General features: G+C 34.1%; 1 protein-coding gene across 5 annotated transcripts in view; it reads right to left on the bottom strand.

Annotated features, from left to right (window-relative positions):
- ODR4 (odr-4 GPCR localization factor homolog) overlaps positions 1-14,167 on the bottom strand; it is a 44,160-nt gene that overhangs the window by 11,701 nt on the left and 18,292 nt on the right. For 2 of the 5 annotated variants that reach the window (XM_007480963.3, XM_007480964.3), the window contains 7 exons: positions 13,805-13,841; positions 10,497-10,637; positions 9,778-9,873; positions 9,089-9,157; positions 6,630-6,758; positions 3,973-4,063; positions 2,645-2,830 (listed from right to left, as the gene is read on the bottom strand). In XM_007480963.3, the coding sequence (XP_007481025.1) occupies positions 2,645-2,830; positions 3,973-4,063; positions 6,630-6,758; positions 9,089-9,157; positions 9,778-9,873; positions 10,497-10,637; positions 13,805-13,841 (749 nt within the window). Of the gene's footprint in view, positions 1-1,561; positions 2,831-3,972; positions 4,064-6,629; positions 6,759-9,088; positions 9,158-9,777; positions 9,874-10,496; positions 10,638-13,804; positions 13,842-14,167 lie in introns of all 5 variants that reach the window. The other 3 variants (XM_007480965.3, XM_056815657.1, XR_008916125.1) reach the window with 2 other exon arrangements.

Here is a 14,167-nt window from a genome sequence, read left to right as displayed (position 1 = left end):
CGAGGTTGTGACATTGCCCAGTTTTACAGAGTTAGTAAGAGTCTGAAGTCATATTTGAACCTAGATTCTTCTGACTCTAGATCTGGTGCTCTATCCACTGTGACACCTTGCTGCCCTAGAATATGTCTTAAGTAACATAACCAAGATGGTAAGGGTATTTGTCAATGATATCATATAGTGATTGAAAGCAAAAGTACATGATTAGATGAAGGAGGTGATTAAGGAGACATGATAACTGTCTTCAAATATCTGAAGGGATATCATATAGAAAAAAGCAGAAGATGGGTTCCAGTTAGCTCCAGAAGATAAGACATAGAGGTTAAAGGCACATAATTTTTTTTGCTTACTATACTTGTACTTTTCAGATATAGATTGAGTTTTGAGTCTCTTCCATCTTTCAGATTCTGTGAATAGAAAACACTATAATAACTGAAACTATCTAAAAATAGATCTATCCCATGAACTAAGGATATAGTCAAGGACAGGTTAGATCAAGTGATAGAAAAAGGATTTTCAAGCATTAGTTGGATAACTTATTAGATGCCCTATATCAGCGTTAGCAAAGGTTTTCAAGTTAGGGTGCCCAAACTGCAACTTCAAGCTACCTGTGAGGCCCCCACATTACTCCAGAGAGCAGAAGGAGAGAGCAGAGGGAGAAAGTGGGTGCTTTGGACAACTGGACAGAGGGATGGGGTATGCAAAAATGTCCTCAGGCACTGGAAAAAGCGGGAACGAGTATCACACCTTCATCAGCACTGCCCTATATGCTCCTTCCTTTTTAATTCTGAGTCTAAGACTGGCAAGCAGAAAGTTTATGGCACTGCTCTACAGAAGAATTAAATTATGATGCAAGGTGGAGCAAAAAAAGACTTACAAAATGACCTACTGGTTATGTTCAAAACAAAGCCCTATGTCTTTAAAATGATATTACTTATATGATGACATTATTATTGGGTGATATTATTACTGAATATCATGATACTCTTTAATGATGATATTGTTTAAAATATAATCTTTGCCACAAAATAAAAATATTGAGGACTTTGTATTATTTTCTTCCATTTTTTTCATTGTGAAACAAACTTTTTATTCTTCATCATAATATTAACACCTGGAGTTACCAACTTGGAAAAAGTTGGTGGTCTCAACTCACACCTGGAGCACCAAAGCTTTTTTTGGAATTCACTGATCAAACAATTACATGACTCACCATAGTAACAAGGATACTTGAATTAAATACCATAATCCAGTTCCAGCCCATACAGTAAACACAAGGGGGTGTGGGAGTAGAAGAAAAAAAAGATACCATAGCAACTGATGAATAGCTATAAAATTTACAAAATGTACTAGGGGAAAAATTGCTGTCCAGAAGTTTAAAGCACTTGTTCTTTTCATTCTAAGGAAAGACTTGGTAATAATGTACTGAAGAGAACAATCAAGGCAATGATAGCTTAAAATAATGAATTGCTCTTTTCTTATAGATATGTTTACAGAATTAACTCTTTTTTCTTAAAAGCTATTGTGGGAACATTATAGTATTGATTACTAAGATAATACTCACATCCCTTTATATATGTTGCTTGGGAATTCTGCATTCAATAGCAATAAAGTAAAATATCACATCCAAAATATATACTCCAATATGAAAGAAAAAGATGAAAATGGGTAAGAAGTTACATTTGACAACAGGCATAATATGTTCCTAAAGAATATAGCTTTGGAAATATCAAGGTATCTTTCAGGTTTGCTGCTTCCAGCAGGTTTTAATTCATTTCCTTCTGTTTTTTTTTAAATAAGTGTTTCTTTCCCATCTGAAGGAGATATGGCAGTATACATCCACTTAAAATTAGAGTTCTTACAAAAATTCCATAAACTACAAAAGGAAGAATATTAAAAATTGATTTTTTAGTTCTTCCTCTTCATTCACATTCTATGCTTGCCTTTTTTTTTATCAAGAACCCCCAGTATTATCTTGATAAAAGCTGAAAAACTGCTATGCTTTGCTAATATTTACTATCAATACTGTGCCACTGCCAATATTTACTATATATTTACCATTTATTTACTGTAAATACCTGCAGAAAGGCAGTGAATAGAGTGATTTCCTTGAATTAGAAAAGACCTGGGTTAGAATCTGCACCTGGCATTTACTAGCTCAATGATAATAGGCAAGACACTTAAACTTGTGCCCTGAGAAAGTTTCTAAACCAATGAAATCACAGGTGCTGGATATATTGACATATAAATATTACCAATACTATTTGATATCCTCTGGGAAGGAAAATACTCATTTTCTGAAAAGTTTGAGATGCCTTACTTAAAATGTTATGTAGGAATATCCCAAACAACTAGATGTTTAAAAGCTAATCTTTTATTGATATTTTAATGAAGCAATTCATCAATACAGTTTAATCATGTATTTCATCACAGCTTATACTTATGCCAGACTTGTCAATCTTTCCTCAAAGAAACAAAGTTTTATAGGTGAGAAACTGAGGCTCAGAAATTATGGGTCTTTTTTATGGTCATAAGAATAGTAATTAGAACAGCAAGGACTAGAACCCAAGTTTGTTTACTAGGGGAACAATTCTTTTTCTATGTCTCAACCCCCCCTTATTTAAATAAGATCCTATTTTTTTTTTACCTGTGTTAATTTCCTCTGCAATTTCTAAATCATCTAGTCCTACATGCCGATCCAACAATTCCATAAAATTTTCTTGAATTTCTCTAGTTGACTCATCTCCAAATTTATAATCACACAGCATAACACTGGATCCAGGAATAGGGACAAATATTCGGTGAGGCAGAACATGGAATTCCTTTTCAGAATCTAGAAGAAAACATAATTGTTATGTAAATAATACTATTACTGGCTATGGAAAAGATACTTCTGGCACTTGAGGAGATGATTAAATCAAAATTGTAGAAGACTAAGAAAAACAAATTAAAAGACATTTCTATCTTTTTAAAAACTTGAACAACTTAATTAAACAAACATATATTAAGTATCTAATACATGCAAGGCACTGGGTATAGAAATCCAAAGATATATAAGGTGGAAAATAATACCAAATTTCTTAAGTTTCATAGGAAATTCCAAAATTAGCATATTTCTTCTGAATTTAAGCATATTATCTAATCAGAAAGTGAAATTAAATTTTCCTCTTTGACAAGACTACCTCCTAGTGGTAAAATCACTGAACTGTAATAAGTCTCAAAACTTAACTGCCTCATTACTTACATTAATTATAAAGAAGCTAATTTCATTTAGCTAATTATTGTTTGAAGCAAGTTACGCTAAAAAATATCAACTCATAATTGAACTCATAAGTGAACTCTTAATTCTTGACATCATTTGAAAAAATTAGGAATAAGCATCCCTAGCACCCAATAACAACCTATTATATAACTAATAGGTTTACACCAACCATGAATATTTAAAATTGCTTCTTGATTTAATATTTTAGTATACTGCTTCCCAAAATAACTCTTATCTATTTATATATAATAGTTATCTATTTATGTAAAACATTTTAGCTGGCCTATGGCCTTCCTCTTTAATCAAAAATTCTCCTCAGTAGTGAGCAACCACACATGCCAGACACTGCTTACCAGTTTTCAAAGAATTAGATTGCTAATTAGATTATTATATTAAGTATAGTAAAACTAGTGGGAAAATGTTAATTTTATTTTGACCATTCAGAAGTTCTAGAAGGAACTATTTACATAAGTAAATAAAAGATAACTCTACAGCACAGACCACATATACTAGTAGCTCTGATGTTTTAAAGGGAAAAAAATTACTGGTTAGACAAATAAAAACTTGCAAATAAAGCCAGAATTAATTCATAAAGTGCTAAAAATACTTTTTATAATTGAAAGCAATTTATCCTCTTACAAAGCCCTCAGAATGTGTCTATATTCTTGCATCAAAAAAAGAAAAATTTAAAATCACTTATTTAATATTCAAACCTTTTTTGCTTGGTGTTTCATTCATAAGAAGATCCTCAAATAGTATTTCACAACGGTCAGACACTGTGTTCAATATATCTCTCTTCAATGCCTAATGATAAAAAGAAAACAATTATAAATAGACATGTTACTATAGAGCCCTGTTGTAAGACCCCCCAACTGCAGCAACAATTTTGAACATTTAGAGTCAAATTATGTTTACTAAAACACAAATGAAAACAATTCTAAATCTAAAGTGATTGACAAGTTTAGTTCTTAGAGCAGGTATACATTTTCCTTCCAAACTCATTTTTACTATTCATCTCCTCAACAATATTACATCAGTATCATATCAAGGTATTTTTTCTTTAATAGAACAAAGATAAATTTCACCTCACTCCCTATCCAAATTAGTGACTTCTAAATGAATCAGTATGTACATACTGCATAAAGAATACCAGGATATGTCAGCATTCTGAATCAGTGAACTATACAATTATGCCAAAGCAATTTATACTTTTCACAATTTCTGAATGACTTGGCTGGGATCCCATGTGACAATCCAACCATTTTGTTGGTCTTAGAAACTGAACATTTTGAAAGGAAAAGGACCTATTATACTTTTTTATCATTATCCTACTTCACCCATAATAGGCTGATAATCCCAGAAGGAGTTGTAAAATTATCACCTAAAGACAAGTTCTCGACCTTTGCATAAGTGAAAATGAAGAAATATAAAATGAAATAATGCATGTTATATTTTATTAATAATAAAAATAAATTTTTCCTGAGAATTAGCCTATATTCAAGAAACCAAAGGTGCTTTCTGATGAAAAGAAAAATCATTTCTTTAACACCAATATACCTTCTGAAAATTACCATATAGCTGTGATTCATGGAATGTCATAATTTTAAAGAATCAAAATTGAGCAACTCTGAGGACAATGGAGAGAGATATAAATCAGAAGAAAGTAGGATGTGGCATATTATAAATGACTTGCATGGAGAAACTGGGTGATTCAGTAGATAGAGCCTGGCTTAGAGACGAGAGATCTTGCATTCAAATCTGGTCTCAGACACTTCTGTTAAGATTAAAATTATTGGGGGCAGCTGGGTAGCTCAGTGGATTAAGAGTCAGCCCTAGAGACGGGAGGTCCTAGGTTCAAATCTGACCTCAGCCACTTCCTAGCTGTGTGACCCTGGGCAAGTCACTTGACCCCCATTGCCTAGCCCTTACCACTCTTCTGCCTTGGAGCCAATACACAGTATTGACTCCAAGATGGAAGGTAAGGGTTTAAAAAAAAAAAGATTAAAATTATTTGGAGATTGTAACTTAATTTAGAATTATTTATTAAATAATAAAAAGTGGACCAGAAGACAAAATAGCATTGGCTGGCTGTTGCTTTTGCAAGCCTCTTCTCCTAGCCCACTGTACCAGCTTCAGAGCCAGATCTCAGCATGCTGGGCTAGGCTTCTCTCTCCTCTTCACCTCCTCACAGGCGCACCAGCACTCTCTCTCCTTGCTTCTGAGGCAAAAGAGCCTACTTCCTTTTTTCCTAGTCCAATTTATGCTTCTTATGATACCACTTTTCTCAGCCCCTTTGATTTGGGGGACTCTAACCTCAGTCCAAATTACAGGCAGGTCTTCCAGATGCCAGGGTGCCATGGGGTTTCTAGCATCTCTCCTGCAACCTCCAGAGAGCCCACAAGTCTCTATCTTAAGCAGTATGTTGACAGATAAGTACCAGGCTTTGTTCTTAATTCAATCAAAGAATGAGACAGAATTGTAACTTAATTCAGAGAGTGGGAGATTTCAAACTCGATATAAAATGCTCCTCTTTTAAAATTCAAAGTCATTTTTAGGTTACAAGTAAAAAAGGAATGGGCTACTGTTAATTTTTCACACTTTCTACCTGTGTGACCCTGGGCAAGTCACTTAATCCCAACTGGTTACCCTTGCCATTCATCTGCTTAAAACCAATATTCAGGATTAAGACAAAAGTTAAGGGTTTAAAAAGATAAATAAAATAACGGATATCTTTCATGTAAGAGGAAGCACAGATCTCATTCAGAATATGTTTTTCAAAAAGGAGGTGGGTTACTCATAGAGTAACAACCAGGAAGAACAACCCTGTTACAGCACCAGTACTTTTGTGCTGTTCAAAGACCTAAAAAATTTTCAGTCTATGGTACTGGGAAGATAACCTATGAACAAATTGGAGAGCAAAATGAAAAATAAAAATGCTGTAATCTGCACCATTATAGAGTGTACCCACATTGATGCAATCACAGATCCACTGGGAAAAGACTATTTCAAATTAAAGAAAAAAGATAAGATTTTTTGAACCTGTCTATAAATTCTCAGATTTAATGGAGAACATCCAGATGAACTACATTTTCACTATTACTAAGACTTTATTGTGATTTAAGTTCATTAGGCCTATGATGTCAGTGATTTAAACATAAGAATAATGCTCACTTTTAACTCTTTTAGCATTTTCCTCTCAAGAACCCTGAAGACAACCTAAAGGATATGTACACTATAACTATAGCCTTTGGCTGCCAAGTAGATCAAAATGAATGCTTTCAAGTTTTTAAAGACAACAAAGGTTAAAATGTTATGAAACTGCTGGAGTAAAATGTTACCATATGCTGTATAATGATAGTTATGCTCTGACCTGCACAGCATCTTTAACCTTGGGTTTGTTGTTGTGAATATAGGCTCTACATGTCACAGAACCCTTGAGGTTTACAGAGCCACTGCAGACCTGGACTGTAGCTGTAGACCTGTGATTTGAATTGAGGAGCTGAAAGAGAAATGTTTTATTTAGACTAAAGGATAATTAAGTAGCCCTCTTACTAGAAATAAAACACATGCTGTTAAACTCCACATAAACATTTTAGCAATTTAGTGAGCATGACTTTCATTTCCTGACCCAGTGCATAAAAATATTCTCAATCAGCTATGAAAATATCTTTACCCAATTTTCCTTTTTGTAGCTTAGTAGTTTTTCTGAACATTTATGTTGTCATTTGAAATCAAAGGCCGTATCTATTTTATTACTTTCCTTCACATCCTCTTTGTTCCAGTCACAATTAACCATTGGCCATTTTCTAAAAATGGCACTGCATTTCCTATTTTGGTGTCTTCCTATAACTTGATCCCATAACTAAAAATAGGGTTTACTGGAATTTATTGGAGGCAGATGAGATAATCATTTCCTATATAGGTTCCCTACCTGCTTTATAAATGGATAACTTGATATCAAGGGTCAGTCACACCAGACATTTATTATCTAATTGTAAGTGGGCCCTCAGTACTGTGCACCAATCATTTTACTTTTCCCAATGAAATTCCTCACAAATGATTCTAAATCTTTCCTCTTCTCACTACAGCACCTCTCCCAACTCCCCCTTCAGCAACATATACTACAGAGAAAATTAAGGCCATCCATCACAAGCTCCTGCTTTTCCCAAATTCTAAACATAAAATTCTCTCAACAGGCGAACCTATGGCACAAGTGCCAAAGATGGCATGCAGAGCACTCTCTGTGGGCATGTGTGTCACCCTCCTCTCCTCCCCCTCCAAGTTCTTTACTAGAAAGACAGAGGAACTTGGGTGGAGCTGCTCCCCTCCCCCTCTCCACTGTCTCTGATGAAATTTTTTCACATCCCCTGCCCCTCTACCTAGCAGCCCAATGGAAGTACACAGGGGGTAAGGTGGGCAGCTCATAGGTGGCAGAGCTGGAGGGGAATGAAGTGTTCAGGCCACTTCCCTTCCCCTCTCTACACTCCCAAAGGACATTCCTCACTTCACCCACCCCTCTACCCAGCAACCCAATGGGAGCTCTTCTTCCCATCCCTGTGTGGGTAAGGAGTAAGGGAGGCGGGGGCAGCTGTGAATTTTAAAACTACTCCACTCTACTCAGACCATATGTTAGAAGATTTGATTTAGCTATCTCCTGATTGTAACAATGAAGACACTCTCTTTAACAGAATCAGGAATGTCTTTTGGTACTTTACATTACTCCACCCTACTTAGACATACTTCATACTTTAGGGGAAGATAAAGTTGTAATCTCCTAATTGAACAATGAAGGTACTAAGTTCTCATCTTATAGTGAAGCTAGAACTTTAAGCTAAGTCTAATTTTAGGCCTTAATACAAACAGGTGTTAAGTAACTATAAAGGTTAAATTAATCACAAAAAGGTCAAGTAACTAACAAAAGGTAAACTTAACAAAGAAGTGTGAAGTAGCTGAAAAGATATAAACTAATCAAAGAAGGTGAGAATTAAAAGTATGGGCAGTCCTGGAGAAAGCCTTTAATGTCATTGGTAGATGTGAAAATTTAGAGGTGGAGACACAAGGGTGAAAGGTCTATATATCTGGGATTTTTTCGTCTCTCAAAACCTCTTTCCCTGGAAAGTTGGATCTGACTGATCACTTCCTGTGAGCAGCCTGGGTGCCAGTTCGATCCTGGAACTCAGCCTGGAGGAGCTCACTCAGACAGCTTCCTTCAGACTGTCTCGTGGTGAGTGATAAGACTGACTTCCTTTTCCCTTGGGCTCAGGGAGGCCCCTTTGGCCAGGGCCTTTAAGTCCTCCCTGGCTCAGCCTGAGCCAGAGTAGTTTAAATTAACTCTTTTTCCTCTCCTTCTCTCTTCTCCTTAAATTCTTTCCCTCTATATTAATTAAATTATCATAAATTTCCAAACTGACTTCGGAATTTTATTTGGCAACCATTTAAATCTAGATTTAAAGTCACAACTCTAAATTCATCTTTACAGGGTATACGCAGCATGTGGGTGGGAGGGGCACAGAACATGGTCTCTAGAGGGGGCAGGCATACACTTGGTCTGGAGGTGTAGGATAGGGGTGGGGCTTAGGACTCTGTCTCTAAAGGGTTCACCTTAAATGCTCAAGGATTTAGGGCTAAGGATGTAGTCAGAAAAAGTTTCAGGAAAATGATAGCTCTGTGAGTTACCTAAAAAGTAAACTATTCTCATGGTTGAGAAACTCATAATTTCTAAGTTCTGAAATGCTATGACTCTAAATATAATAAACTCCAGAATAGTCATTGTTTCTGCCACATGACTTTCTGAAAAGTTTTAGATTAGTAGTATTTTCTAATATTTACCAGTTGTGTTAGAACTCTGACATCAAAAGTTTGACTAGTAGTTTGAGTATTTCCTCTAGAAGACTTCTTCTGAAAGAAAAAAAATAATTAAAACAGTAATTTTTTCAGCAATAAATAGTTTTTTGAAAGTTTTAAAAAGACAACTTAGGAATTTTTATTGATAGACTTGAATAGTTTTAAAAGGTAAGAATTTGTAAAATATTGTAGGCTTAAAAATTTTATTTATATATATGTTAAGGGAAAAGCACTCTTACAGAAATAGTACATATAGTGTTGTTTATTATAAAAATCACAAGAAATAGCATTCTGGGGGTGAAATTTGTAAACTATATGTTAAAACCAAGATTTTTGAAAAAATTTGAATAATCAATCGCCTTCCCTACTTTCTCTACTTCAATTAATTCACTAAAATAGGTTTTAAGTTAGGGTCTCTAGGACTAGTTACAGGCTAAGGAAAATGCGAGCTATTATTATGGTGCTTCCAGCAGGTCTTCCAAGTCTGCACCATATTCTAATTAGTCCATTAGGCCTTAATCACATTTTAAGGTACAAATCCTTAGAAATACTGGGAAGAAATAATAGATAAATTCTATAGATTTTGTTGGAATATTTACTGACATACATTATTTTTCATGTAAAGGAAATATTTTAAGTCATTTAATAGCAATATGATAATTTCCTAAATTCACCTGTCCCTCTAGCAGTTCACAGTCTTCTTCTTTAACTTGTCCATTGATCAAATATACACCGCCTTCGATTTGCTTGGCCCACCGTGCAAGTCCATTCTTAAAAAGAAAAACATCTAGTTATAGCAGATATTAAATAATTTCAATTTTATTAGATTTCTGCCTTCCATGTTTACAAAGTACTTAAAAAACTAAAAGCATTGGCAATTTAATAGTAAGATAATATTTTTGCAATTGTTAAAATAAATTGCATTGTATCTACCCAATCTTTATCTCCTCCACACATAAAAAACCTCTAATTCTTAAGCTTCTCTCCTTAACAAAAATATAAGGTACATAATTATATATCTAAAATGTATATAAATATCTTTAAAGGCATATAAAATATAAAACAAAAGGTTAACCACAAATATCTATTCAATTCAAAAATCTGAAAAAATAAAAAGGACATAAAATACTATATAAAAGACTACATGAAATGAAAAATATCAAATCGTTTCAAAGAGTTCTCTCATTAATGGGAAGGGCAAAAATGTGCAAGAAACAAAAACAACCATAAGGCACTGGTTAGTTAACCCTCCCATCAAAGCACTTATAATCTACATGGAGAAATAAGCCACAGACACCACAAATCACTGCATAATGGTATCAAATAACGGAAAAGAAAGATAATATACGCAAGAGGTATTTAGTAGTATTTTGAGTTTCATTTTATTTATTACCTTTGTATTTTTCTCCAGGGGATAGTTGGCAGTTGTTGTTGAAAGTGGGACATGAATATTAACATGAATTTTACAATCTAAAGAAAGCCATGAAGAAGATAGTCCATTTTGATATTTCCAGTCTGCAGGTTTTGCTGAACTCTAGAAGTGATGAAAGGGGAACCAAGATTGGAATATAAAAATACACATGAAATGATTTACTTGAAATAAAAATATAATATGTATCAATAAATAATAAAAAGCACAAGGAAAAGCAGTTGTGCTCCAGGACAGTAAGCTTTCAAACTTTTCCAGATTTCCTTAAACATGACATTCCTATTCTGAAATGAAAATTCAATGTAATTTTCTATCTAGATTTCTAAGGTCCATTATTAACTCTGAGATGTCTTGATGGTCAGATTTCACAAAGCAAAGTTATCCCTAGAACCAAGCTTCCAGAGTTTGAAGCACATATTGAAGTTCCCTATTTTGTGGGTCCTATTGTATCTTCTGTTCTCAAGACAGAGCAGAGGGAAGAGGGTAGACATGAGTTATCATGCCAGAAGTCACAATGGGTATACCTCCCATAAGTACAATTTTTTTACTGTTGATATGTATTGACACATATTTATTGCATGCCTACTGTGTACAGAGCCTATATATCTGCCATGCCAAACAGCTCAAAGTTCTATTTTGTAAACACAAGAGTCTAGAAACTCTAAGCAAGACACAAAGTTTAAGCATCTCTGACAGGGATATACTACAAATAATAATAAGCTTCTTTAGTATAGAACCTTTAAAATGTTATAGAACTAGGAGCAGCTGGATGGTTCAGTGGATTGAGAGCCAGGCCTAGAGACAGGAGGTCCTGTGTTCAAATCTGACCTCAGACAGTTCCTAGCTGTGTGACCCTGGGCAAGTCACTTAATCCTTGTTGCCTAGCCCTTACCACTCTTCTTCCTTAGAACCAATACACAGTATTGATTCTAAGATTGAAGCTAAGGTTTTTGTTTTTGTTTTTTTTCCACATGTTAAAGAACTTAAGGAAATCAGAATGCTAGGATCAGGTGAGAGATGGATTCTATTTTCTGTTTATAACTGAGTAAAAGATACATATTTCTAATGCCACTCCACCAAAGTAAAGTATTGTAGTAGATTTTTTCATAAGTAGCCATTTAGAAAATTTAAAGACCTAAATAGGAAACAACTTAATACTATGCCTAAAAAATACAATTTTGTTTAAAGAAAAAATTTAAGTGTAAACGAAATTGCCTTGTAGCAATTTAAAATTGTATTAGAAAGCAGCTCTAAAGATTTACAAAAAATGTGAGAACTGGCATAACTTTAATATATTTATTTTTCCCACTCTGTGGAAAAAAATATCCTTGAATATATGTATTTGTGTATATGTGCATAGGAATTATCATTTGTAGACTGATCCATATGGTGGACAGCAAAGATGGTTGAAATTTCCTTTTAACAATGAGATATCTGATTTATCAGCAGGCCATATCTTCATCAGTAAAATAAGGTTGGTTTTTCTCATTCCTATTAGCTCCAGATCCTATGATTCCCTACCTTCACTGAGCTTTAAGGTTATCTGGGTTATTTCAGCAGACTGTCATTAAGTGAACTTCAGACCTATGGTTTAATCTCCCTCTCTCTCTGACAGACAAATATTCAAATGACATTTTTTCCTAAGAAAATAAACTTATAAAAATAAAAACATAACTCCTTAATATTAGTGCCTTCCTCTTGAAAATACACCCACCTAAATATAGAATGTTTGTACTTAGTTATTTGCATCTTGTCCCCCCATTAGACTATGGGGTCCTTGAAAGAAAGGACTTATTTTTTGTCTTTGTATCTCCAATGTTTTGTGCAATTCCTAGAACACAGCAGGTAATAAATGCTAGCTGAATGACCAAAAATACAGTCTGGCAGTGTGGGACTTTGATTTTACCACACCTCAACTACTTCATCTGTAAAATGAAAACATTATAAATTATGGGTAAGGGTGAGAGTGATGTCAGCAAATTATTACTGGTATACCTTTAAATATGTAAAGGAATGACTCTATACCTATATGAGGACTCATCTATAAAGTTTAATAAGCATAGTGCCTGCCATATATTATGTGCTTAATAAGTGCTTGTTGACTGTCTGACTAATCAATAGACAAATTCTGTAGTCCTAGCCACCAGAGCCTGCGATTAGGTCAAACTGCCACCCACATCAGAAAAGTATAAAGTCCCTCCTGAAGTGTCCTGGCATGCTTTCTCTCTTTCTCTTTCAACCCTTACCTTCTATTACTGATTCTAAGGCAGAAGAGCGGTGAGGGCTAGGCAATAATGGCCAAGGGTCACACAGTTAGGAAGTGTCTGAGGCCAGACTGGAACCCAGGACCTCCTGTCACCAGGCATGGCTCTCTGTCCATTGAGGCACCTAGATACCCCCATGGCATGCTCTCTTTAATTAATGATCCAGATCAGCAGAATTTCACCTAAACTAAACCTTACTCTTTTGCTCTCCTTCCTCTCATCTTGGCCTCCCTTTAAGTCATATACTAGTGTCCCCATAGCATCAAATTGTTTTTCTAGCAAATTAAGTAGGTGGTTAATTAGTTATATTGTAAGTTACAATAGCTAAAGATTGCCTATACCAGTTGCTAAGCTATAAATGGGTTTTATAATAAGCATTTTAAGGAAACAAAGTATTATTTATTAATCTTTTTGTTTGGGATTAAATTATACAATTTAAAGATGATTGGTATAAAACCTCTGGCATCAATTACAAAAATTATATCTAAATATAAATTGGCTCTTCACAAAATGGTATTTTAAAAACACTGGAAAAGAGGTCAATCCCTAGCATAAACTCTAGGATTAAATGTTTCTTCACCTAAAATTTTTAAAATCTAGCACGGAATAGTAGAGAGGACCTTGATGGGCTCTGGCACTTACTAGGTCATATTGAAGAACTGATCTGACCTCTCTAGGATTATTTTCTAATAATTAGAATGAGGGTTAGTATTTTATACACTCTTTAAATCTAATAGCTGCTTAACCCTGAGGAATTTTCCTCTCTCTGATGATCAAAAATGTATCTTAAATATTTTTTTATATATCTGAAATGCTTCCAAGCATGTTTATTAATATAGTGAAATGAAGAATGCTAATTATATTCAAATGTTAAGAAGGACTCTAGCTCACTTTCCACATCAAAAGAAAGTAGCATGCTGAACTAAATACACTGAAACTAATTATTAAAAGAGAATTAAAAAAAAACTGATTTCAAGATAAACTGGATAGAGATAAAATATATCTTACCTTTGGATCACGAATATCATAAGTTCGACAAAGTATTCTTGACTAATTAAGGAAATCCAAATGAAGTAAATATTTGACAGATTCAAACAAAAGGAAAAGAAGAATTACTAAGATCTATTTTAAAATCAAATAATACAATTTTAAATTTAAGAAAATTAACATCATCTTTAGAATGCAGTAAAAATCAATCATATCTCTATAACTTTCCATTTAAAATTTCCTCTTCTTTGTAGTTCCTTCTCAAAATTACTGGGGTAGCATGTTAGAGTAAAGAAATATCTTAAATCAGGAAGAATCAATATAAATAAAAGAAACTATAGTTAATATCCCTAATGAATGTCATTACACAAATTTTAAATAAAA

The sequence above is a fragment of the Monodelphis domestica genome, chromosome 2, assembly GCF_027887165.1.
Source record: "Monodelphis domestica isolate mMonDom1 chromosome 2, mMonDom1.pri, whole genome shotgun sequence".
NCBI lineage: Eukaryota > Metazoa > Chordata > Mammalia > Didelphimorphia > Didelphidae > Monodelphis > Monodelphis domestica.
This window is presented reverse-complemented; position numbering and strand designations above follow the sequence as displayed.